We start from the raw sequence: 26792 nt of genomic DNA on the forward strand, positions 1-26792 counted from the left end.
CAAACTACTCTGAGCTATGGGAGGAAATTCAAAACAATAGCAAAGAAGTTAAAAACTTGGAAAAAAATTAGAAGAATGGATAATTAGAATAACCAATGGAGAGAAGGGCTTAAAGGAGCTGATGGAGCTGAAAGCCAAGTTTCGAGAACTACGCGAAGATTGCAGAAGCCTCAGTAGCAGATGCGATCAACTGGAAGAAAGGGTATCACTGATGGAAGATGAAATGAATGAAATGAAGTGAGAAGGGAAGTTTAGAGAAAAAAGAATAAAAAGAAATGAACAAAGCCTCCAAGAAATTTGGGACTATGTGAAAAGACCAAACCTACGTCTGATTGGTGTACCTGAAAATGACGGGGAGAATGGAACCAAGTTGGAAAACACTCTGCAAGATATTATCCAGGAGAACTTCCCCAATCTAGCAAGGCAGGCCAACATTCAGATTCAGGAAATACAGAGAACACCACAAAGATATTCCTCGAGAAGAGCAACTCCAAGACACATAATTGTCAGGTTCACCAAAGTTGAAATGAAGGAAAAAATGATAAGGGCAGCCAGAGAGAAAGGTCGGGTTACCCACAAAGGGAAGCCCATCAGACTAACAGCTGATTTCTTGGCAGAAACTCTACAAGCCAGAAGAGAGTGGGGGCCAATATTCAACATTCTTAAATAAAAGAATTTTCAACCCAGAATTTCATATCCAGCCCAACTAAGCTTGATAAGTGAAGGAGAAATAAAATACTTTACAGACAAGCAAACGCTGAGTGATTTTGTCACCACCAGGCCTGCCCTAAAAGAGCTCCTGAAGGAAGCACTAAACATGGAAAGGAACAACTGGTACCAGCCCCTGCAAAAACATGCCAAATTGTAAAGACCATCGAGGCTAGGAAGAAACTGCATCAACTAACGAGCAAAATAACCAACTAACATCATAATGACAGGATCAGATTCACACATAACAATATTAACGTTAAATGTAAATGGGCTAAATGCTCCAATTAAAAGACACAGACTGGCAAACTGGATAAGGAGTCAGGACCCATCAGTGTGCTATATTCAGGAAACCCATCTGACGTGCAGAGACACACATAGACTCAAAATAAAGGGATGGAGGAAGATCTATCAAGCAAATGGAAAACAAAAAAAGGCAGGGGTTGCAATCCTAGTCTCTGATAAAATAGACTTTAAACCAACAAAGATGAAAAGAGACAAAGAAGGCCATTACATAATGGTAAAGGGATCAATTCAACAAGAAGAGCTAACTATCCTAAATATATATGCACCCAACAGAGGAGCACCCAGATTCATAAAGCAAGTCCTGAGTGACCTACAAAGGGACTTAAACTCCCACACAATAATAACGGGAGATTTTAACACCCCACTGTCAACATTAGACAGATTCAAGAGACAGAAAGTTAACAAGGATATCCAGGAATTGAACTCAGCTCTGCACAAAGTGGACCTAATAGACATCTACAGAACTCTCCACCCCAAATCAACAGAATATACATTTTTTTCAGCACCACACCACACCTATTCCAAAATTGACCATGTAGTTGGAAGTAAAGCTCTCCTCAGCAAATGTAAAAGAACAGAAATTATAACAAACTGTCTCTCAGACCACAGTGCAATCAAACTAGAACTCAGGATTAAGAAACTCACTCAAAACCGCTCAACTACATGGAAACTGAACAACCTGCTCCTGAATGACTATTGGGTACATAAAGAAATGAAGGCAGAAATAAAGATGTTCTTTGAAACCAACGAGAACAAAGACACAACATACCAGAATCTCTGGGACACATTCAAAGCAGTGTGTAGAGGGAAATTTATAGCACTAAATGCCCACAAGAGAAAGCAGGAAAGATCCAAAATTGACACCCTAACATCACAATTAAAAGAACTAGAAAAGCAAGAGCAAACACATTCAAAAGCTAGCAGAAGGCTAGAAATAACTAAAATCAGAGCAGAACTGAAGGAAATAGAGACACAAAAAACGCTTCAAAAAATTAATGAATCCAGGAGCTGGTTTTTTGAAAAGATCAACAAAATTGATAGACCACTAGCAAGACTAATGAAGAAGAAAAGAGAGAAGAATCAAATAGATGCAATAAAAAACGAAAAAGGGGATATCACCACCGATCGCACAGAAATACAATCTACCATCAGAGAATACTACAAACACCTCTATGCAAATAAACGGGAAAATCTAGAAGAAATGGATAAATTCCTTGACAAATACACCCTCCCAAGACTAAACCAGGAAGAAGTTGAATCTCTGAATAGACCAATAACAGGTTCTGAAATTGTGGCAATAATCAGTAGCTTACCAACAAAAAGAGTCCAGGACCTGATGGATTCACAGCTGAAGTCTACCAGAGGTACAAGGAGGAACTGGTACCATTCCTTCTGAAACTATTCCAATCGATAGAAAAAGAGGGAATCCTCCCTAACACATTTTATGAAGCCAGCATCGTCCTGATACCAAAGCCTGGCAGAGACATAACCAAAAAAGAGAATTTCAGACCAATATCCTTGATGAACATTGATGCAAAAATCCTCAATAAAATACTGGCAAACCGAATCCAGCAGCACATCAAAAAGCTTATCCACCATAATCAAGTGGGCTTCATCCCTGGGATGCAAGGCTGGTTCAACATATGCAAATCAATAAATGTAATCCAGCATATAAACAGAACCAAAGACAAAAACTACATGATTATCTCAATAGATGCAGAAAAGGCCTTTGACAAAATTCAACAACGCTTCATGCTAAAAACTCTCAATAAATTAGGTATTGATGGGACATATCTCAAAATAATAAGAGCTATCTATGACAAACCCACAGCCAATATCATGCTGAATGGGCAAAAACTGGAAGCATTCCCTCTGAAAACTGGCAAAAGACAGGGATGCCCTCTCTCACCACTCCTATTCAACATAGTGTTGGAAGTTCTGGCCAGAGCAATCAGCCAGGAGAAGGAAATAAAGGGTATTCAATTAGGAAAAGAGGAAGTCAAATTGTCCCTGTTTGCAGATGACATGATTGTATATCTGGATAACCCCATTGTCTCAGCCCAAAATCTCTTTAAGCTGATTAGCAACTTCAGCAAAGTCTCAGGATACATAATCAATGTACAAAAATCACAAGCATTCTTGTACACCAATCACAGACAAACAGAGCCAAATCATGAGTGAACTCCCATTCACAATTGCTTCAAAGAGAATGAAATACCTAGGAATCCAACTTACAAGGGATGTGAAGGACCTCTTCAAGGAGAACTACAAACCACTGCTCAATGAAATAAAAGAGGATACAAACAAATGGAAGAACATTCCATGCTCATGGGTTGGAAGAATCAATATCGTGAAAATGGCCATACTGCCCAAGGTAATTTATAGATTCAATGCCAACTCCATCAAGCTACCAATGACTTTCTTCATAGAATTGGAAAAAACTACTTTAAAGTTCATATGGAACCAAAAAAGAGCCCGCATCGCCAAGTCAATCCTAAGCCAAAAGAAGAAAGCTGGAGGCATCACGCTACCTGACTTCAAACTATACCACAATGCTACAGTAACCAAAACAGCATGGTACTGGTACCACAACAGAGACAAAGATCAATGGAACAGAACAGAGCCCTCAGAAATGATGCCACATATCTACAACTATCTGATCTTTGACAAACCTGACAAAAGCAAGAAATGGGGAAAGGATTCCCTATTTAATAAATGGTGCTGGGAAAACTGGCTAGCCATATGTAGAAAGCTGAAACTGGTTCCCTTCCTTACACCTTATACAAAAATTAATTCAAGATGGATTAAAGACTTTAATGTTAGACCTAAAACCATTAAAATCCTACAAGAAAACCTAGGCAATACCATTCAGGACATAGGCATGGGCAAGGACTTCATGTCTAAAACAACAAAAGCAATGGCAACAAAAGCCAAAATTGACAAATGGGATCTAATTAAACTAAAGAGCTTCTGCACAGCAAAAGAAACTACCATCAGAGTGAACAGGCAACCTACAGAATGGGAGAAAATTTTTGCAACCTACTCATCTGACAAAGGGCTAATATCCAGAATCTACAACGATCTCAAACAAATTTACAAGAAAAAAACAACCCCATCAAAAAGTGGGCAAAGGACATGAACAGACACTTCTCAAAAGAAGACATTTATGCAGCCAAAAAACACATGAAGAAATGCTCATCATCAGTGGCCATCAGAGAAATGCAAATCAAAACCACAATGAGATACCATCTCACACCAGTTAGAATGGCCATCATTAAAAAATCAGGAAACAACAGGTGCTGGAGAGGATGTGGAGAAATAGGAACACTTTTACACTGTTGGTGGGACTGTCAACTAGTTCAACCATTGTGGAAGTCAGTGTGGCGATTCCTCAGGGATCTAGAACTAGAAATACCATTTGACCCAGCCATTCCATTACTGGGTATATACCCAAAGGACTATAAATCATGCTGCTATAAAGACACATGCACACGTATGTTTATTGCGGCACTTTTCACAATAGCAAAGTCTTGGAACCAACCCAAATGTCCAACAACGATAGACTGGATTAAGAAAATGTGGCACATATACACCATGGAATACTATGCAGCCATAAAAAATGACGAGTTCATGTCCTTTGTAGGGACATGGATGAAACTGGAAACCTTCATTCTCAGTAAACTATCGCAAGGACAAAAAACCAAAGACCGCCTGTTCTCACTCATAGGTGGGAATTGAACAATGAGAACTCATGGACACAGGAAGGGGAACATCACACTCCGGGGACTGTTGCGGGGTGGTGGGAGAGGGGAGGGACAGCATTAGGAGATATACCTAATGCTAGATGACGAGTTAATGGGTGCAGGAAATCAACATGACACATGGATACATATGTAACAAACCTGCACATTGTGCACATGTACCCTAAAACCTAAAGTATAATAATAATTAAAAAAAAAAAAAAAGGGTGAGTTCATGTCCTTTGCAGGGACATGGATGAAGCTAGAAACCATCATTCTGAGCAAACTATCACAAGGACAGAAAACCAAACACCGCATGTTCTCACTCATAGGTGGGGAGTGAACAATGAGAACACTTGGACACAGGGTGGGGAACATCACACACCAGGGCCTGTCAGGGGGTGGGAGGCTGGGAGAGAGATAGGATTAGGAGAAATACCTAATGTAAATGACGAGTTAATGGGTGCAGCACACCAACATGGCACATGTATGCCTATGTAACAAACCTGCACGTTGTGCACATGTACCCTAGAACTTAAAGTATAATTAAAAAAACACACACACACAGAAAGAAATCAGAGAAGCAAAACCTCATCAACCCTTCTAGATACCAGGGAGTAGTACATCAGGATCTGGTGTACAGAGAAGAAGAGTATGAGACGAACCAAGACAGTTCCACTGTTAACAAGTCCATGTGACGCTACCCTCAAAGGTTAAGGAAGCTGAGAGGCCAAAGAAAGAGGCTGATAAATCCAGTTTCTTAGAAAGAAACGTTTAATAGGGTCTTAGGAACAAAAGCTATGTCTTAGGCTGTGGTGAGATAAGAATGGTGGATCCCTGCGCCATTAACCCCCAGACCCAGGACTTGAAAACCATAGGGAAAGAATGTGTAGGACAATTGAAGTCAACCCCTCAGTGAATTGTAAGAATGCGATGTGAATCTACCTAATTCCAGGTTTTATGGTCAAGTGTTGTTTTGACCTAAGGGAAGGATGTACAGTAACAGTAGATAAAGTGGAAATTTTAGAGGCATTTCCAGAACGGGAGTTAATCACAAGTCAACATAGCAGATTAGTATTTAAGATGGAATTGCTTGATTCTCCACAAAAACCAAATACTGGGCCAAGAGAAGAAACTGGAAGTCTGAATTAAAAGCCCCAAAAGCCAAATCCAAAGGAAAATTTGGAGCAAGAGCAGCTGGGGATTTTGTGAAGAGACAAGAGGGCAGACCAGGAATTTGTGAGGTCTGCTTAGCCCAGCCCAACTGTGAAGACCCTTTTGAAAGCTGAGTTCTTTCTCTGCTGATCTCTAAGCCCCATAGCACCCTGAGCCAAAATTTTAACAGGAATAATAAGGTGTTAGATCATTTATTTGCATTTTTCATGGATTACATAGCCATATGTTAAGGTTGTTGTAAGGCTGGTACCATGGTTAGTGGGTATCATATTGGACAACACAGTCAAACATGGATTTTTTTCTTTAAATTTTAACTATATGCACATGTAAAGATATTCAAAGTGCTAAGAAAAATAAAAAGTGAAAAGTAAAAGTATTTTCCCTTGCCTTCCTCTCCACCTCTCTTTCTGCTCTAAAGATATCCACTATTAAAACTTTCTTTTGCATCCATTCAGGAAAATGTGCATCGCAATTTTATATGGACAGGCTTTTCATACATTACATAAAATGATTACACTAGGGATACTCTTTGATATATATATATATATTTAAAAAAATTAAAACTATAACTTGGAGATCTTGATGCAACACTACATTTAGCTCTACTTCCTCCTTTTTAAAGGTTGCCCACTGTTCCATCTTTGGGGAACAGAATTTGTCAGTTCTTTATTCGTATGCTTTTACATTATCTCCAACTTTTTACTAGTCAAGCAATGCTGTAATATACATGGCAACTTATGTATGTGTGTAGGGATAATTCCTAACAGTATAATTGCTGGATCAAAGAATAAGAACAAAACGACTCTCTAAACAGTCCTCCATGATGAGTAGTGTTTCCAAGCAAGGAGGAAATACACAATTTGGGGATAGGATAGTGCATAAACAATAAAGACTGGAGAGAAAAGAAACCAGAGATAAAATAAAGATAAAAAACCCCACCTCTGTCTGTGAGATAAGAAAGGTAAATATTTATATCAATAATTTTAAGAGTGCCCTTTAAAGTTTAATCAGTACAGTCTTTCCTGGGAATGCTTAAGAACAGTGTTTTAAATGTCAATATGTTTATTGCATAAACACATAACTTTTAAAATACATGCTATGGTCTTTATTTTTATTATAAAGATGTTGCAGATTTACTGCATATAATTTGGAAAATGCAAAAAGACTAAAGCAGAAAATAGTTTTCACTCCATCATATCACTATTCAGAGACAACCAATATTGACATTTTAATCTCTTATTTCTGTATATGTATGAATGTTTACACAGTTGAGATTATATTGTATATACAAACTTCCCTTTGCCAATTGTTTCGATTTTAATGATTTTTTTTGTTATTCTTTGCCTGCTTTTTCTTTTTTAAAGATAATAGAAATCTAACATTGTTTTGCAATGAATTTGGATACCAGAATGACATTGACATGGAGAAACCTTTAAATTCTATTCAATGTCAAAGAAGACAAGCCATGGGTATCCCATTCATCATACAATGTGGTGAGTGTTGAAGTCCATTCTAATTACCAAATATTAAGAGTTCTTAAATATGCAAGTCATTGTGTTAAGAAATGAGGGATGAGGGAGACAAAGGTGAGTAAGACATCTTGCTTTCCAGGAGTTTACAGTCTAGAAGAAAGTTGTAAGTGTGAAAATAATGGTAATACAGGGAAAAATAAGGTAAATGATATAATAGAGACAAATAATTATTTGAGGGTTCGAAGAAAAGGATGGGGGAGTAGAGGCATGATTCTATGATGGAGTAGCATTTGTGATAGTCTTTAAAATAGTTTCAGGCCAGGCATGGTGGCTCATGCGTATAATCCTAGCACTTTGGGAGGCTGAGGTGGGTAGATTGCTTGAGCTCAGGAGTTCAAGACCAGCCTATGCAACATGGCAAAACCCTGCCTCTACAAAAAATACAAAAATTAGCCAGGCACGGTGGTGCACACCTGTGGTCCCAGCTACTTGAGAGGCTGAAGTGGGAGGATCGCTTGAGCCTGGGAGGTTGAGGCTGTGGTGAGCTGTGATTGTGCCTCTGCACTCCACCCTGTCTCAAAAAAATAATAAATAAATAAATTAAAATAGAATTTTGATAGGCAGAGATGAAGAGTAGGGAAATGTGAGTTAATATCAGGTGTACACTTCAGCTAAAATGTTTGTGAAAGAGTAATAGAAAGAGCCATCTTTCTATTTTTAATATGTAACGCTGTTTAATACATAGTAGGAATTTAGTAACTGACAACTGAATCACTGAACAATGAATAAATAATACGACAAAAGTATTAGGTTGGGTAAAGATGTTAGAGATTCTTGAATGTCAGGATAAGGTTTTACTTTGATAAGCAAGCAGGAGGTATTGGAATTTTTTCCATAGGAGGATAATTACATTCAGCACTTATTGATATGTTTTCCAGCCACTACACAAAGGGGTAGGGAATTAAAGACAGTCTCTAATATCTGTAACTAACAGCTCAGTAGAGAAAAACAGACGAGCAAACAAAAAAGCAGCCTATAGTGTGTAAAACTCTGTAGAAGTATTTACACAGCCCTCGGGGAGCACCTCCCCAGCCTTTTGCCTGGGAGTATTCCAAGGAAGACCTGACTGGTCAGAGGTAACTTGTAGTTAAAGTTGTTCTGGCAGCTCAATGAAGGATGACTTGGTGAAGGGCTAGAACAGGAGACTATTGTTGTAATCTAGGATTCAGGTGACGAATTATAAATGTCTGAATGAAGGTGTGGCAGTGAGAGTTAAAAGAATCATACATGACAGATACTTAGAAGGTATAATTGAGGAAATTGATGACAGTATGTGACAGCCTGTCACATGCTAATAATAATGGAGAACAATTACTGTGATTTTGATTTGTACCAGGTACTGTTAAGATCCAATCTCCAGTACCCAAGAGCTATACGAAATTGGGCAAATTGTTTAACTTCTTTAAGTCTCAGTTTCTTCTTTAATGAAATGAGATTAATACTTGTAGCTACATTATAGAGTTTTAAGAATAATGTGAATTAATAAAGTTTACTAAGTGCTAAGGATAGTGTCTAGCAGTGTTGGTTTTTATGATGATGATGAGGAGGATGTCATTTCATTCTCAGTAACTTTTAGATAAGTACTAATATAATATTAATCTTTTAATAGATAATGGTACTGAAATATAAGAAGTTAAATAATTTGTCCAAGATCATAGAGGTGGTAAGAGGTGGAGCTGTTCAAGTTCTTAACCTTTGTGTATACTGACTGTCTCTGCCTTAGATGAAAGAGACAAGTGTTAACCTACGAGCCGTTAGCAGTGTGTCTAGAGGGAATTCAGGATTAAATCTAAGTGTAGCCTGGAGAGGGAAGTGTGCCTTCGTCCTAAAGGCAAGGAAGGACTGTTTGGGAAAGTGGGTGAAGAAATCAGAAACCATAGACTGGAGAGGGGAATAAGAACAGAAGAAAGTACAGAAGAAAATGTGTATATGGTTCAAAAAACTAACTTACTTTCCTTCCTTCCTTCCTTCCTTCCTTCCTTCCTTCCTTCCTTCCTTCCTTCCTTCCTTCCTTCCCTTCTTTCTTTCTTTCAATTTAATTTTATACTAGTTGAGACCATGGTTTTCCTTCTTATGTTAATCATGTAGTTGGAGACAAAAAGTGGTGGTGTCAGCAGACAGGTAGTAGGTCAGAGAAAATGGGAGAGTCAAGTCACTGAAATTCTTAATTTGGTTTCAGAAGAGGTGAAGTGGATGTATTATTTAAGGTTCTTTTGGCTGAAAGTAGTAGAAACTAACTGGAGGGAACTGAGATAATAATAACTTGTTGGTGGGGTCCTGAAGTAGCTCATAGAACCCTAGAATAGATGTGCCATCAAGAATAATGGTATACGATGAAGGATTCACTTGTCTTTGGATTGAGAGATACCTCATACTTTTGGTATGTGCAAACTGACATCTTACTGTGATAGATTCATTTCTGATCTCTTTTCTGTGCCATTTTGTTTTGATTCTCAGATCTTTGTCTTAAATGGAGAGTCTTGCCTTCCTCTACTAATTATCAGGAAAAAGAATTTTTTGACGTTTGGATTTGTGCTAATAATCCCAACCGCTTGGAAAACAGGTATTTTTGATTATTTTCCAAAATTCTTTATTCATTTTTAATTTCTAAAGTTCATATGTATGAACCTTGAAAATGTCAATCTATAGTATAGATTTTAGCTTAGTATCTGGTATCTCTTCAAACTCTTTCTAATGCCCTGCTACCTGTGCAAAGATTATTTCATTGGTGTGCTTTTCCATGAAATAATAGAGATCTGGGTATAACTATCTGAAGACGTTGGGGTGTGCAGCTCTGCACTTCCACCCATGGGAGACCACAACCTGGTACTTAAGAGTTCTTCCTTCCAGTTCATTTTCATACAACATATGTCCTTATTGTACAGGAATGTTACTCAGAGAGTGTCTCCAGGGGCATTAAACTGTTAGACCATATGCTTTTTCTGCTTAAATCATATATTGATTTCATTGCTTTACACTCTTGGAGGAAAAAGTTCAGACTAAAACAGGAAAAAGACTGATTAAATATTGAAGGATGTCAATGTTATTACAAGCCCTTTTAGACTAATATTTTCCCCCATAGGGAAAATGGGTAGTATTCCCCTTTAACAAAGGCATCCCTAAGTCAAGCATTGCTTTTCCATGCAGTCTGTTCTAAGTCCTTTTAGCTGGATATGTGAATCAATATTTTTAATATAGACATTAGGGTAATAACTCCTGTTTGGTTATTTTTTATCTAGCTCTGAAATCAGAAGAGCAAAAAGATAAAAGAAAAAGAAAACATTTGGGAACTGCTGCTAAAACCCCTTTCACCTAGAGTCCCCAGGTTATTTATATTTAGAGACTGAAGAAAAATGTCAGAGGTGGCAAAGGCTCTTAGATTTCTCATAGCCCAGGTTTTTTTGTATCCGTTTCTTGTTTTGCAATGCAACCTTGTTTTTCCCAAATAAAAACTTGCCACAGAACCCAAAAATAAAGTAGATAAATGCAAAACTGTCCTAATTGAATTGGAGGCTGGGAACCAAAGGTATCCACTTTTTATTTCTGTTCCCTACTCTGCAGAAAGCCTAGAGCTCCAGGGACCATGATTATAAAACACTGATCTTTTCTTCTTTATTTTGGAAAAATGAGAATTAAAACCCAAATCCAGGCTAAGAAACCTATGTATGAAGCCATTGGCCAAGATCTTCTGTTTCCTAACCTGCGTTCATCCCCACTTGGGACTTAAATATCTCCCCAATAGGAACAAAGTGTTGGCTCGGTTTCAATATTAAGAATAGTTAATCATATGAACTTACCATGAACTAAGAACTTTCATATAGTCTAGGATTGTATTTAGAGTTCAGACTCTGGAGACAGACTGCCTGGGTTTGACTCCTGGTTCTATTAGCTGTGAAATCTCAGAAATTATATAACCTCCCTTTAACTCAGCTTCCCATACACTGGAATGTGGTATATGTACTATAGGATCTTTATGCATCTTCTCTGGATCCAGCTAAGCCCCATTGTTAGGACAATCTGCTGAAAGTCCCTGCTCACTAGAGGCCCTTGATCCCGGAATTTAGGCTGCTTCCCACAGATGTAACCCAATCCCTAGGATTTCTTTTTTTTTTTTTTTTTTGGGACCGAGTCTTGCTCTGTCACCCAGACTGGAGTGCAGTGGCGCGATCTCGGCTCACTGCAAGCTCCGCCTCCCGGGTTGACGCCATTCTCCTGCCTCAGCCTCTCCGAGTAGCTGGGACTACAGGCGCCCGCCACCACGCCCGGCTAATTTTTTGTATTTTTAGTAGAGACGGGGTTTCACTGTGGTCTCGATCTCCTGACCTCGTGATCCGCCCGCCTCGGCCTCCCAAAGTGCTGGGATTACAAGCGTGAGCCACCGCGCCGGGCCCTTAGGATTTCTTAGACCAGTCTAGGGCACTCTCAGACCTACAGAACTGGGAAGCTGTCCCCTGCAGTTTCCCTTACCTTCAGCTTACTGTTGTCCCTGCATTGGCACAGACTCACCCCCTTCTGAAAAGTAACAGTACCATCTCAGAGCATTGTAAAATTAGTTTCAAAGCTGTATTAATTCTGTCTCTCTTTAAAAATTTAATTTTTAATTTGTATGAGTACATGATAGGTATATATATTTGTGAGGATATAAGATATTTTTATAAGGTATATAGTATGTAATAATCACATCGGGGTAAATGGAGGTATTCATCACCTCAAGCATTTATCATTTCTTTGTGTTAGAACATTTCAAATAATGCTTTTAGTTATCATAAAATGTATAATGAGCTATTGTTGATTGTAGTCACCTTGTTGTGCTATCAAATACAAGATCTTATTAATTTAATTCTGTCTCTTTTACGCATAAGAACAGTGCCACTTGTGATGAGTGGCTAGATAAATTTAGCCATGTTGACAGAAAACTGATGGACCTTAAAAGTCTAAAATGCAAAAAAGTTTTCTTATATTTATAATTTTCTTAAGTCCTTGATTCTTTAAATATACTGACATGATATTAACCATCTGTGTTTTATTTTCACTGAAAAGATGGTGACAAAAATATGCTTAAAGTGGCAGCAAGAGATTTAAGGGAGATGTAAAGAAAAATTGATTAAAAGGGCAGTTAATTGAGATTTGTCACTTCCTTCATGGGAGCTCATTAAAGGTGATGTAGATATGATGATTCCCAAGGAGGGGGAAGAAATTAATCTGATGACCTCGCTCAGTTCTTTGATTCAAAATGGTAGGATGGGCCATCTATACCTTGAGAATATGCTTCAAAATACATTATTGCTAGGCAAAACCCTTGACATATGCACCATTGGATTTGGATAGAATCACTTAAAATAAGTGTATTAAAGTGATGACAAGTATAATTATTTATTAGGGAATAGTCTACGAGTAGGGGGACAGAGTAATGGGGTGAAAAATGTTATTGTCTGTATTTACAGAAAATACGGTTTCTTGTCAGTAGTTAATTGCCAATTGTCAGCAAGGCCATTGCCAACAGACAGCATTTGAATGAACAATGTGTAACTAGAACTTGGGCTGGAAACATAGTAATAACTTTCTCTTACTTTGCAATTATATATGCTATCTCATTCCATTTTTATAAAAGGCCTATGAACTTTCCCCATTTCTCAGAGAAGAAAATAGAGAGGCTAAGAAAGGATTAGTGACTTGCCCAGAATTCTTCACTACAGCTGAAACTGGAAGCCAAGTTTCTGACGCATAACCTGTACTCTTCCTGCCTTACCACGTTGTCTGTTGGAAGGCATCTTTTTCCATTTCAGGAAGCCTAGTTTCACTCAGATACTTTTTAGTGGACAAAATACATCTTACAAATGGTAGTATTCAGTAACCCGGACAGGGTAAGGTGGAGCCATTCTTTTTTCAAACAGTAGGAGCCTGGTTTTGTTTTCCACTTCAAGCACAGAGGGAGGCTATACATTTTTGACACAGTATCTGAGAAATAGCTATCAGTATGCTTCCATTACATTCATACTATGCACTTATCTGCATTGAAAATAGGGATTACCAGCAGAGAAAAAATGATGCCTATTACTTGGCTGAACCAAAAATGTCTGAATTTTGAAAAGGATGTTAAAAAATATCCATGGATTATATTGCATATTAAAGTGTAATTCATTTCCAAACATCATTAAATGAAGACAATTGAATGAATTGCATTCTAATAAAATGCTTGAGGTTTCTTCCTTCTGAATAAAAACAGTGTTGTCACAGGTTCTTTTCTGAAATGAAATAGAAGCCTATATAGTGCCACCCCACAGATATCCTCAGATCAACACTGTGGGTTTCCGTATATATAGAAGTTGTCCCTAGGATTTGTTTATCTAGCACCTTTCTTTGAAAATAACGATAATAACAAACACCATATGTGGGTGGAATTAAGTGTTTTTTCACAGTAGTACCTGAATTTGATTGTAGTTCCTAACTCTTCTCTGTTGGTATGGGGCAAGAAAAATATATGCTGTAGCCCTGAAAAACAGAGAAATGGTGGGTCTCATCTGCCTCCCTTTTCCCTCACTGTTTCAGATGGGAGAAAGTCTCTCTCGATCCTCAGCCTCCTCCTCCCTTGCCTGGCCTAACACCCATGTATTTTCTGTGGACTTTGTCCCTCCTCTTTTTGGTAGCTCAGTGGAACTCCTCCCCTCCCTACCCCCAATCAATAATAGAAAACTCCGTGACCTAGAGCGGGCTTGAAGAACTGACCTAAGCATCTTACGACACTACTGCATGTTCCCCTCCATTCCCTGAATCAAAGCTATGCCCAGTAGGAGCTGAACTTCTTGTCTGTATCAAGCCCTGGTACCAAAGTGAACAAAATAATATCTTACTTTTTCAGCAGTTTGGCTGACTCAGTTCCCCAGTACATAACCACAAAAACAAAAGTAAGAAAAGGAAAAATGGCCTCAAACCTTCCAAACCATATGCTTTGAGGGTTATTAGTATTTTTTTGTAATTATAACAAGGGATGTACTCATCCATAGCCTGTTTATTGTTCATTTACAAATCATTCTACGTTATTATGTATTTACTAACCCACAAGTTATTAGAACAGCATATCCGTAAGGCTGGAAAGCAGGTACTCTTATGGCAGCAGAGCACTTGGGCAGGATGCTGCAGTCAGGACCAGTGGGCGATTTGGGGAAGGGGTTCTAACACATCTCATTACCTCCCGAGGTTATTGCTGAATCCTACATCACATCACGTAGTCACGGGTCTTCACAGTGATCCTGGGTCATCAAACAGATAATCCATATGTTTCAGAGGCATAATTATTTGCTATATTTTAAAGAGACATTTATATTTCGCTACCATTTTTTTGGGGGGGGGAATGGCAGTGATGAGATAAGCTCAGTGATCTAAAATAATTTTTGCAAAAGGCCTCATTTTATGATAATGTAGAATAAGTGAAGCATTAGCAATATAATTAATGCTTTCCCATCCTCGCAAATATATGCTACTGTCCACATTTTTTATTAGGCTGTTTTCCATGCAGATTGGAGATTTAAGGTTATTTATTATCGAAAGCCACGAATGCAATGCTTTTCCTTTCTATTTGAATTTTGGATATATGACATAAAGAGTAACCCCTTGTAGAAGTAAATCATCTTTTACAGACAGTAAGTAGTTTTATATTTCTCCTGATGTTAATCTTGTACTTGTTGATTCTGAAGTTGTCATCAGATAGAATGTCTACCTTCCATCCCACTGGGCACCATAAGCACAATATCACCATCAAAAAATGAGAAAGAGAAGCAACTTAGAGAGTCGGTCCTAAAGTATCAAGATAGACTGGCAGAACAGCAGCCACAGGTGAGTTGTGATTAATTCCTCCCTAATTCTACTGTGACCCTTTAACTGTTGGTTTCATATGTGCAAATTGACTAAAGTGGTTTACACAATAAAATGTGTATACTCTTTTTTCTGTCCTTTTTGACATCTTTTAATTTTGGATCTAAGACCTGTTCTAGAGGGTGAAGTTTGTAAAAAAAAAAAAATACTGTATATGTGATATCTAAGCCTATCTACACAACAATGCATGTGAGAAATAGGGACATTTATTTCTACTCCACAGCTGCACATAGAGCCTTATAGAGTCAGCCAGCATGTCCAACGTCATGTGGTCAAGGCGCAACACAAGTTTGTGTAACTCCAAAGGTTAGGCTGTTTTTATTTCATTCTTCCCTGAGGGAGGGTTTTAAGGTAAAGAGTTCTTTTAAAAAACATTAACCTATTAACTTAGAAAGTCAAAGTCATATCTAATTGTTAAGAAAATTCAATAAATAAAACATTACTATCAATCAACATGACAATTTCGAGTGTAAGAAAATGTGGTATGTAGAAAAACTATTTTATTTTCTTGACTAATAATTAAATCTCTATAGATTTAGCACATAAATTCATCATTTTTTAAATGTGTAGCCTCTCGGCTTCCTCAAATAGCACTTGTAGCATATGTCCAAATGTGTGGACACTTCTATAGATGTCAGGAAATAAAATGCTTATTAAAATAGAAAATTCAATGATGAAGTGGGAGTTAAGCTCCCCAGCCATAGCAGCTTATAGTAAGTGTTTTCCTGGGCTCATAGAAGATTACTTTTTTACCTCACTTAGCTTGCTAGGGTTCTGCAGTGCAAGTCAGATACCACCTGAGATTACAACTAAAGAAACCAGAGCCTTCCTTTTTACCCTGGAGTCTTAGGGTCTCTCTTGGAAAGATACTGAGAGTCACTTTGGAAACACATTCTTCTAAGCACTCCCCACCTCCAAAAAGTGGCTCAACTTTCTACAGTTTTTAAGGCCTTTAGTCATGGTTTCTTGTCAGACAAAAGTCAGAAATAAAGATTTCACAGACTTTTAATAAATAATTAGGTACATTCAGATCTTTTTGTTATGAAATATTTTAATTTCATATTTAATTATTTTATAATTATTCTTATATAGTTATTCTCATATAGTAATTTCTTATTTACCACACTTGGTAGCTTTGTGAAGGCATTCAGCACATTATGAATTGATTGCATCTTTATTGCCATCTCTGGACATTGCAGTCATAGCCAACCCCAGTATACTAATAATGCCAGTCATCAAGACTTAATTAGCTTGTTGTTTGTTTAGGATTGGATGTTGTATTCATCATTGAGGTAGAGAATCTGATGGCAGCTGGTGGAATAGCAGATTTGGGCCAACAGTTCTGTTTATTTTCTTTTCTTGGTAGTTGATTTTTTTTCATAAGATTTAAGCCAAGGTTATAGATTCAGTTTGTTTCAAATGTAAACAAAGAAATTTAGCAGTACTTATATAGAAATTCACTGCCAGTACTTCAAAGGACATAAGAATCCACTCCATCCTCCTTTTTCCTTTTGCAAAAGGAAAATTTTACAAAATCCTTTTGTGAAAAGATTCCTAACATCTTTTACATACTTTCTAGTACTCAGGGCTTGTAACTGACCCTGCTTTTGTGGTAACCAAGGAAAGCTTTGGGTTGAGGTTCACTCAACCAAAGGCAATCAGTTGATTTTGAGGTGATCATTGAGCACATACTTGCCCTCAGGTCTGTCCCAGGCTGGGAATTACGGGGAATACAGAGTATCTGTAATACCAAAATGTAAGTTCCGTGAGAGCAGGGATAGTCTTGGTTTCACTTACTGTGAATCTGTATCAACCAAGACAGTGCCTGGCATATTACTAGGTACTTAATAGGTAGTTGAATCAATAAGTAAAACATGCCCTCAGATATTATACAGTCTTTTTGTGGACCAAGTCTAACAGCTATTTAAAAATGAGCAAGCACTATAAAGTAATATTAATTCAAATGTGTTTTCTTATTGTAACTGACACTGCAATAGAAGTTTACTGCAGGAGATAGGGCAGCTTCAATCAAAGGAAGTTGTATAGGGGGGTTGGGCGCGGTGGCTCACACCTGTAATCCCAGCATTCTGGGAGGCTGAGATGGGCAGATCACTTGAGGTCAGGAGTTTGAGACCAGCCTGGCCAACATGGTGAAACATCATCTCTACAGAAAATGCAAAAAAATTAGCTGGGTGTGGTGGCTTATGCTTGTAATCCCAGCTACTTCAGAGGCTGAGGTGGGAGAATCCTTTGAACCTGGGAGGCAGAAGTTGCAGTGAGCCCACGCCACTGCATTCCAGCCTGGGGGAAAGAGCGAGACTCTGTCTCAAAAAAAAAAAAAAATCAAAGAAAGTTATATAGGGGAAGTGACACTTGTATCTTGAAGTCTATTTAGGATAAATAGAGGGAAAAGGATAGGGCATTTCAGGCGAGAAAAACAACCTAAAGGAACACTTGAGATGAGCACTGATTTGTTCTTTCATGGAACCAGTCACTTAAATTACATGCTAAGCTTACATATTTTAAAAATTAAACTCAGTATTTGTGTGGTATCTCTCTTTTAAAAATGGTGTGACTTGTTATAACGATGCAACTCCCATATAGTTATAATATGGTAATTACTGAACAGAAGACCTCTGAAAGATGACCTCGATTCGTCCTTTCACAAAAATAATCCATGAACGTGTTCAGAAACTATGTTTTGGTAATATTTATCTGATGTCAAAAATAAGACTAAAAACCATGCAGTGTTCAGTGTAAATCTCCTGTCCTCCTTCTAAAACCCTTTAGAAGAAGTTTTGGAATGTGATATAAGAAAGGATGGGAAAGCTAGAAAAACAGGGCATCATTGGCCCCATTCAGTTTCAGGTGTAGGCTAGACATCACCAAAAAAATCAAGAACTGGCTAGTTTATTACTATGATTCACTGTATGTCTATCGTTGGTGTCCATTCGCCCATTGAGTTTCACAGAATCATACAATATATGCCACGTAATTATTATTTGCCCACCTCCTGTTTTCTTTTCCTCCCTCCAACTCCCAATGACCACTTATCCATTGACCAGACCTGCGTAGTGAATATAAAAATGACCTAAACTTGCACACCCTATCTCAACTGTCTTGCATTTCAGCTTTAATAGTAGCAGGCATCTTGATCTGGAAAATGAAGGGTTGACTAGGTAAATCAAAGATCTTTCTGGATTTTAGGTTCTATGGGTATCTAATGATTAGATGGTAAGAGAGTTATCCTAATTATTAGATGTCCCATAGGATAAAATGAAGTAGCTAGATCTGAAGGTATCATTTCCACATGGTATCTTATTTAATTCCTGTAACATTCCAGCTAGTTATATCTATTTTAACAAAGAGGAAAGTGAAATCCAAAAAAGTTAAAAATAATTTTAATCAAAGCACATAACTTTAAATGGTGAAGTTGGAATTTATTTCCTTTTTGCCTAATTCCAGCACCATATTTCTCGCAGTCTCATAGGAAAAATACAGACAAAAAGGACATAAGAACATTTACAGTAGCAACAAACTTATATATTGCAAATCATATTTGTTAAGGGAAATACCTAAGTTCAGTAAGCCTAATAGGAGAGCTCAAATTCAAGATCCGTCACCTGTGGTGCATTTTATAGACTAAAGGGGTTGTCCTCCATGTAATTGATAAGCTATGTCAACAAGCCAAGATCCTTGTTATAAATTGTGCTTCTGAATACAGCCCATCCCCGTCTTTATCCTTCTGAATAGATGAACAAGTAATCTGTTCCTAACTACTTTCAGCTTCATTCCACATTGCCTGCTGTTTTCTATACTGAGTGACAAGTGCCACCTGCTGGCCAAGTGATGAAGCTTTTATTTCCATTGTTTCACTGGATTGCTCAGTTGTAATTGGCATATTAGCTGGATAATTGTTATTTTTCGGTAAACCTAGGCAATAATTTTAAAACCATAATGTTATAAAATAAATTTCTCTGTATTTCAGGACCTCTCCATTCTCAAATTTGCCCCTTTCTCAGATTTAACTTAAAATTTCTCTTCTACCTTCTATTGTATGACAAGGATGATTGTGTCATTATCATGCACACAGAATCTAGTTTTAGTTATACTTTATTCAGAGTTTTATGGTACCATCTAAAATCCACTTAATACCCCAATCATTAAAAGACAGATCATACCTTTCTCCCTGAATTAAGCTACCCTATATTTATCCCTTTATAACCTAAGTGTTAATGAGTAGTGTATTTGCATAAAAATATATTTGTGCAATGTGTGATGAATTGTTTATGTGTCCCCTAGGTCTTTCTGAATTAATCTTTTGTATTTACTATACATTTCTTGGCCTACAGTCCAGGCTGTCTATAATGGGACACTAGTTGCCTTTCTATTAATATAATAGCATTCATTTCTTTCACTCTGTATGGTGCTCCTACTGAGCTTCTCCATGTTCCTTACAAGTGTTCACTTCCATGCTGCTCTGCAGGCCTTTGTTTCTGCATTCTTGTCTGGAGCAGCCTCTGGTCCTTCTCCAGTCCTTCAAGATCCAAAACTATTGCCAATCCCTGTTTGAAGTCTTCTTTCATTTACCTACCTAGAAAAGTGTCTCCTTCCTTCCAGTTCCCTTTGTCCCGTGTGGTTTTTCTTAGAGCATGTTTTACTTCTACCTGGTATTATAGTCACTTTGTGTCTAATATTATAGTTACTTATGTATCTGATCTGTCTGCCATATCAGACTATATGCTTTTTGAAATAAAGGACTATTTCTGTTCATCTTTGCATTCCCAATAGTACCTAGGCCTGCAGCTTTCATGTAATAGGTATTTAGCAAACAATGAAGGATGGAAAGAATAATTTGATTTATGCAGAATTCCTGAAAGGTGAATATTTTATATTCGATTGGATTGGTTGACTCTACATAGGTTAGACTTACCAACTTCTGCATATATTACTGAAGACCAAAATGTTCTTATACCTGGTCACAATAAACTGTTGTATTTGGATTGGAGTACAGAGACCGCATTTGGATTTCATTTGTCATGTTCATAGTCATCCCATCAAATATATAGCCTTTATAAGACTTCATGCCTGGTGAGAAGAAACTCCAGCAATAGAATTCTGTTCTTTTTCAGTGCTCATGTGGACACACATACACACAGAAATGAAATAGTATAATCTGGCAATTCCCACATTGGTTGTTTTAGCAGTAAATGCAGAACAAAGAAGGCTTGCTGAACTTTTAGCTGTGTTTTTCAAATTGAGTGGCATATCTGAGTACAGCTTTGTATGAAGAATGGGAATGCATTTTTCCATGTAGAACTTAATCTTTTTAATGTGTCATTATTGTGTAGGCTGCTGAGGTTTCAAATCTGTATAACTATAGTGACAGATGCCATAGAAAATATATTTATTCTTCAAGAGTGCTTTTCAGCCTCCTTATATAAACTGTCATGATCCAAAATTTGTGACACCTAAAGGCTCTTGTCTAACAAGAGGCTATTCTAGTTATTGTAGATGAAATATTTTACTTTATTACTCTTACTACAAAGATCTCATTTCTCTCTGGTGATGTATTGCTTTTCGAAGAGGGAAAATGCGTAATATATTCACACTTGTGGTTCCTATGCCCTGTATTCATGGCATACCAAATGAGACATTAAACAAATTGCTTATGATTAACTAGTGTACAAGTCCCTTGAAGGCAGGTATCATCTGTTGCGTTCTTCTGTGTACCTCCTACTACCCGACCTGGTGCAATGCTGGTCACAGTAGGTGTCTAACAGGAGTTCAACTCCTTAACTTGCACTGCTTCTCCAAATTATTTTCTTACTCGTCCTTTCTGGAGAAGCTGACGTCATACTTCCTGATGGAACAGCATTCGTGGTTTACTAAACAGACCCAGACAGCACTAATAATTAAAGGGCATCAGAACAGCCTGGCATTGTGGCATAGTGTGGTGCAGGGAACTCAGGACATTCTCAGCTCCTGGCTTCATAAGCAACTTTATTTTGCCATGGGGTTGACACTGAGGAATGCCATCCACTGTTGTCTGCTCCTGGGTTTCACAGAAGTGGCCAAATGCTGTCGTCAAAGGCCAAGAGGACTTTGAGTCCAGAGGGAACACATTTTTCCTCCTAGAAGGACAGCAATAGCTTTGACAGTTGCAGGCAGTCTGGCCACATTACATCCTTCCCCTTGCATGCTAGTCAGTCATTCCTGTTCACATCAGCAGAGATGGAGAGAGGAGTAGAAGTTCAGATGTGTTGCCTGAAATGATTTTCACTACAGGGAATACTAATTTGGGTTTTAATGCAAATACACCTATTTGATCTCTACCCTACAAAAACTCCTTAAGCATCTAAACTCTAGGTACAACCAGTCCCCAGTTAGTGTGCATGTTAATCAGGGACTATCAGAGGCTGCCTGGTGTCCGGGGTACACCTCAGGGCCTGTTCCCTGACTCTGCTCAGAGTAAGATACAAGTCTTTGGCTTCCTTCCGCAGCAGGCTGCTCGCTGCTCTCCTCTCAAGGAAGTCTGTGCCTCCACACCTGTACCCTCTGGGCACCAGCCCACCTGAGTCCTCGTCTCTGAGCTTGAATCCTGTTTTTCAATTTGCTTGACCCAATTTCCTTCTTACTTAGGACCTAACTTTACATTTTGAATTCAGTTTGGGGAACTGTGTTTCGGGACTGTTGTTCTGATTTTGAACTTAAACTTTGTATCTTGTACCCCTGATTCAACCTCATTCAATCCTTGTCCCCGACCATATTTGTGATCTGAATCTGCTCCCTTCCTCTGTCTCAATTCCTGGAGGCTGGAGTAAAATTCATGCTTAATCTTTCTTTCTTTCTGTTTTTTTTTTTTGAGACGGAGTCTCTCTCTGTCGCCCAGGCTGGAGTGCAGTGGCATAATCTCGGCTCACTGCAAGCTCCGCCTTCGGGTTCACGCTATTCTCCTGCCGCAGCCTCCCGAGTAGCTGGGACCATCGGCACCTGCCACCACGCCTGGCTAATTTTTTGTATTTTTAGTAGAGATGGGGTTTCACCGTGTTAGCCAGGATGGTCTCGATCTCCTGACCTCGTGGTCCACCCGCCTCGACCTCCCAAAGTGCTGGGATTACAGGCTCATACTTAATCTTAATTGGGGTCTATTTTTCACCTTGTGCTTTACCAACACGTAATTTAACCTCTCCACTCCTTCAGTTAGTCTTCACCCACCAAGTCCAGCATTCTAACTAGGGTGTAAGGTCTCCTGACACATCAGGGATTTGCATCAAGTCCTAAAGAACTAACTGACATTAGTCCATGAACTTTGCTTCACAAGGGTCTAGAATAACTTTTCCTCCACTTGGCAGGACCCCCCTTGTAGGCACAAGCCAAGACCACTAGGAATAATTTCTGGCATTTGAAAATAAAATGAAGTATTACTTAAAATGCTTCTGAACAGGAGCAGATCTAGTTTGTTTTTGTTTTGTTTTGTTTTGTTTGAGCGTGAGGTTCATACAATTTTTGGGATCCCTTTTAAAACAGAAAATACCAAATTATAAATGTGAAGTTAGGACAGCACCATGGAAGAGGCTTGTGTAAGGGAGGGATGTTGCCGCTTAAGCTTCATATACTTCGTGGTTCACCCACTATTTGTTTTTGCATGTATTATACCATGTGGTCACCGCAGGGTTTTTTTTGTAATAAAGGAGAATTACATATTTTTCATATTTCCAGTTCCCTTCTCTCCAATCTCTCCCCCAAGATTTCCATAATTATGTATACTTTTGGTGAATTATAAAACTACCTAATTCCTGTAACTGTACATAGATGAAGAAACCTAACGAGAAGGATGAATGGCGGGATGAAATGATAGTAACACTTAGAATGTGCCTCTATTAGCAGTGCTCTAAATGCACTGACATTTAATCCTTATTACAATGCTATGATTGTTAGGATTCCTATTTTGTGGATGAGGAAACTGAGTCACAGAGAAATAATCTGCCAAAGAAGGAGTTAGGAAACTGCAGAACCATGATTTCAGCCAATGCAGACTGGCTCCAGACCCCTCATTCTATAAGTAAATTATATTGCCCCTCTGGCCAACGTGACGTAAACAATGTCAGAATGGGGTAGATCTGAAATGTAGGATTGATTCTTAGTTCAAAGCTGTTCGAACGACTCTGCTTTTCTATTTTCAGTTTGGCTCAGTAGCTCTTCGGTGTAAGAGAAGTTGAGAAATTAACTGCTAATAGTAAACATAATTTCTTTTTCTGAGTAGCTCTGTCTATAGTGGGCAGGTTTGGAAGGCAAAGTGACTTTGGAAAGCTTTACAGAAGGAGGAATGCTTAGGAGCTCTTTGAAGAAGGAGATGCAAGCAGCAGGATGTGGTGGACAGCATTCGCCTGGCATTTAGGATCCCTGCCTTTAGGTCCCAGCTCTGTTGTTCATAAGCCAAGTGACCTCAGGCCTGTCTGGTGTCTGTAGTCCTTGATCTGAGTACCACCAGGCCAGTGAAAAGAAGATTAAGACTATATTTTCAGGGATCATGTCGATAGGTCATTTCTAGAGAAGCTTCCCTGAACGTTTAAGGCACAGGAAACCAAGAGGAGGAGGCGCAGCATTCTCTCCTGAGCATGGAACCGGTAAGGGAGGGATGTTGCCGCCTAAGCTTCATATACTTCGTGGTATATGAAGTGTTGCTTCACTGCAGCTGGCCGTTCATTTGCTCTTGGTGATCATTCCTCTCTTCTTTTGGGAGAGGAATAGGGAAAGGACACAGTCGAGGAGTTCCTGTTTAACAAATAAAAAAGGTGGAGGTGAGGAATTAAGCTAGATGTTTGCAAAGACCCATTCAAATTTTAGAACCCGTGAATATTAGTTGCCAATCTTCTATCACAAGCAGTTATGTTTGAAATATCTATATTTACTAATACCATTTTGAATATAAACATCATATTTCTGGAGCAGAGCAAGGTATTATATATAACACAAGGAATCATGCTAATTACCCTTTGCTCTGGTTTTTACCCCTGGAACAATGGATTGGGTGAGAGTCAGATCAGATGATATCTTACAATTTGTACTATAGGCAAAGAACTCCTAAGAAAATGTATCTGGACATTTCTATAGGAGAGTGGCAACCACCCTCTCCACACTCTTTTGCCCTTTGGGAAGGGCCCTGAGTTGTAACTATTACCATTTGGAATATAAACAGATGTCTGGGGGCAGGGGAAGATGAGACTAGTTTCTCCAGCTTTACAATTCTGGTCTTGTCTCTGTGGTCCCAGATTTTATTCCTCCCTTAAAATGTAAACACATATTTCCAGGGAGGTAAATGTCTCTGGAGGCAAATCTCTTCACATGCCCTCTCCACTAATAATCAGTTGCAGATTAAATTCTAAGATTTGTTCTTTTAGTCCAGGTCCCACGTGAAGTAAATTTAATCAGAAAATCCTAACTGTACAGAAACATAAAAGTATTTTCTCTATAGTCCCACAAAGAATTGATAGAAAGTTAGAAAGGAGCATTCTTTACTTTCCAGGGCTGTGAGTCTAAGATTATGGGACTGTCTGTCTGAAAACAATGTCACAATTTTATAGAAATATTCACTCCTGAGATCTACACCAGACAGACTAAACAAGAATCTCTGGGTATGGTGCTTTGGAATTTGCATTTCTGCTGCTTCCCAGATGTATGCACCACCAATATTCACTTCTTTATTCCTGGTTTAAGGATTCTTCAGTTTTTCTACTTCCAGAGACAGTTCATCTTATGCAGCTCTCACTGATTCAGTCTGTGATTTGCAGGACTTTCTGAACTCATAAAGGAATGTAATAGTCTTGCTGGGAGAAGTTATAAGTGTCATTTAAAAATGAATACTGATATTTTCAAGCTTTCTAGGGTAATGATTCTTCTTTGAAATCTGAAAAGATGATGATGATAAAAAAAGATGCTATCGTCGGTAAACAGCTACTCATTAAGTAACTCAGATTTTGAAGTAGGTTAACTGTGTTATTCAGATTTCTATTTTACAAAAATTCAATCAAAGATGTAAGAATGCATTCCTCAAAAAAAGTACGTATGTGATTAAAAAAATGTATTTTTAAAACTATAGTCCAGCCCCAGTCCAGTCCAGCTGAAAATCTTTATCTATTAGTTGAAATGTATCTATTAGTGGAAATCTGTATCTCTAATTAGAACTAGAAGGAAAACTTTTAGGGGAACTATTTACATTTTTCATTTAGGTCAACTTCATTTAGTACACTTAACATCTGCAAATTTAGTGCACTAATTATATGTAAATTGCTCTTTCCACAGAAGGTGCTTCAAAAGATACACCAAAGTATCCTACATTTTGTCTTAATGCTTTAGAAAACTTTCTCCTGATCTTGTGTTTTACTATTTTGCTTTGACTTTTTCACTTCAATTCCATTAGATTATTAAATTAAGTATGCAAGTATTTCCTTTATATCTATTATGATCTAAGCATTGTGCTAAGTCCATTGGGCCTTATAACAGAAAGGCCATTGCCAACCTCAGCAAGATAAGTTTCAGAGGGAAAGCCAGGTGGGAAATGGTGAATGGAAAGTAAAGAAATAGAAGCCATGGGCAATAAGCTGTGTTAGGAAGTTTTGTACTAAAGGAGCAAAGAAACATGGGGTTATAACTAGAGCATTAGGTAGGGTTGAGGTAAATTCGTGGTTAGGAGAGATTAGACAATGTTTCTGGAGTAAGAGGAAAAAGCCAGTAAAATTGAAGAAATACAGCACACAGGTGTGATGAGACCTTTTCCTTTTTTCTTTCTTTTCTTTTCTTTTTTTTTTTGAGATGGAGTTTCGCTCTCTCACCCAGGCTGAAGTGCAGTGGTGCGATCTCAGCTCACTGCAACCTCCGCCTCCTGGGGTTCAAGCGATTCTCCTGCCTCAGCTTCCCTGGTAGCTGGGATTACAGGCACCTGCCACCATGCCTGGCTAATTTTTGTATTTTTTAGTAGAGACAGGGTTTCACCATGTTGGCCAGGCTGGTCTCGAACTCCTGACCTCAAGTCATCTGCCCGCCTCGGCCTCCCAAAGTGCTGGGATTGCAGGCATGAGCCACCATGCCCGGCCTGGGACGTTTTTCATGTAGAGAGTCCAGCAAGGACAGGAAGGAAAGATTACTGGGACCCAGGTGCAGGGTTTAAGTTAGAGCCGGAGGAGGGACATTTTTTCCTCTGAGATTGTGGAAAAAAAGTTAAGGGTGTTCACACACACTTAAAAATCATAATTTTTTTTTCCTTCCTATAAAGAGGAGGCAGGATCATCTGAGTGAAAGAGGCGGGCTTTATATGGAGGGTACAGTAAAGATTTGGAACAATCTTCATGGAGAGGGATACAGAAGTTAGTTAGGGACAAGTGAAAAGATTGTCCAGAAGAGTATGAGAACTATGAATATTTCTTGTAGTGTGGATTCAGTGGTTATATATAGTTTA

At 38.4% G+C, this 26792-nt stretch overlaps 1 protein-coding gene and 1 pseudogene across 1 annotated transcript in view; both read left to right on the forward strand.

The window, feature by feature from the left end:
• The window catches only part of MORC1 (MORC family CW-type zinc finger 1), a 172717-nt gene that overhangs the window by 81009 nt on the left and 64916 nt on the right, over positions 1 to 26792 (forward strand). Inside the window, exons 15-17 of the mRNA XM_003261783.3 lie at positions 7295 to 7423; positions 9920 to 10025; positions 15157 to 15295. Of these exons, the coding sequence (XP_003261831.2) occupies positions 7295 to 7423; positions 9920 to 10025; positions 15157 to 15295 (374 nt within the window). The remainder of the gene's footprint in view (positions 1 to 7294; positions 7424 to 9919; positions 10026 to 15156; positions 15296 to 26792) is intronic.
• Positions 23847 to 24108, forward strand: LOC115832229 (annotated as a pseudogene).

This window comes from Nomascus leucogenys, chromosome 21 (assembly GCF_006542625.1).
Source record: "Nomascus leucogenys isolate Asia chromosome 21, Asia_NLE_v1, whole genome shotgun sequence".
NCBI classification, from domain to species: domain Eukaryota; kingdom Metazoa; phylum Chordata; class Mammalia; order Primates; family Hylobatidae; genus Nomascus; species Nomascus leucogenys.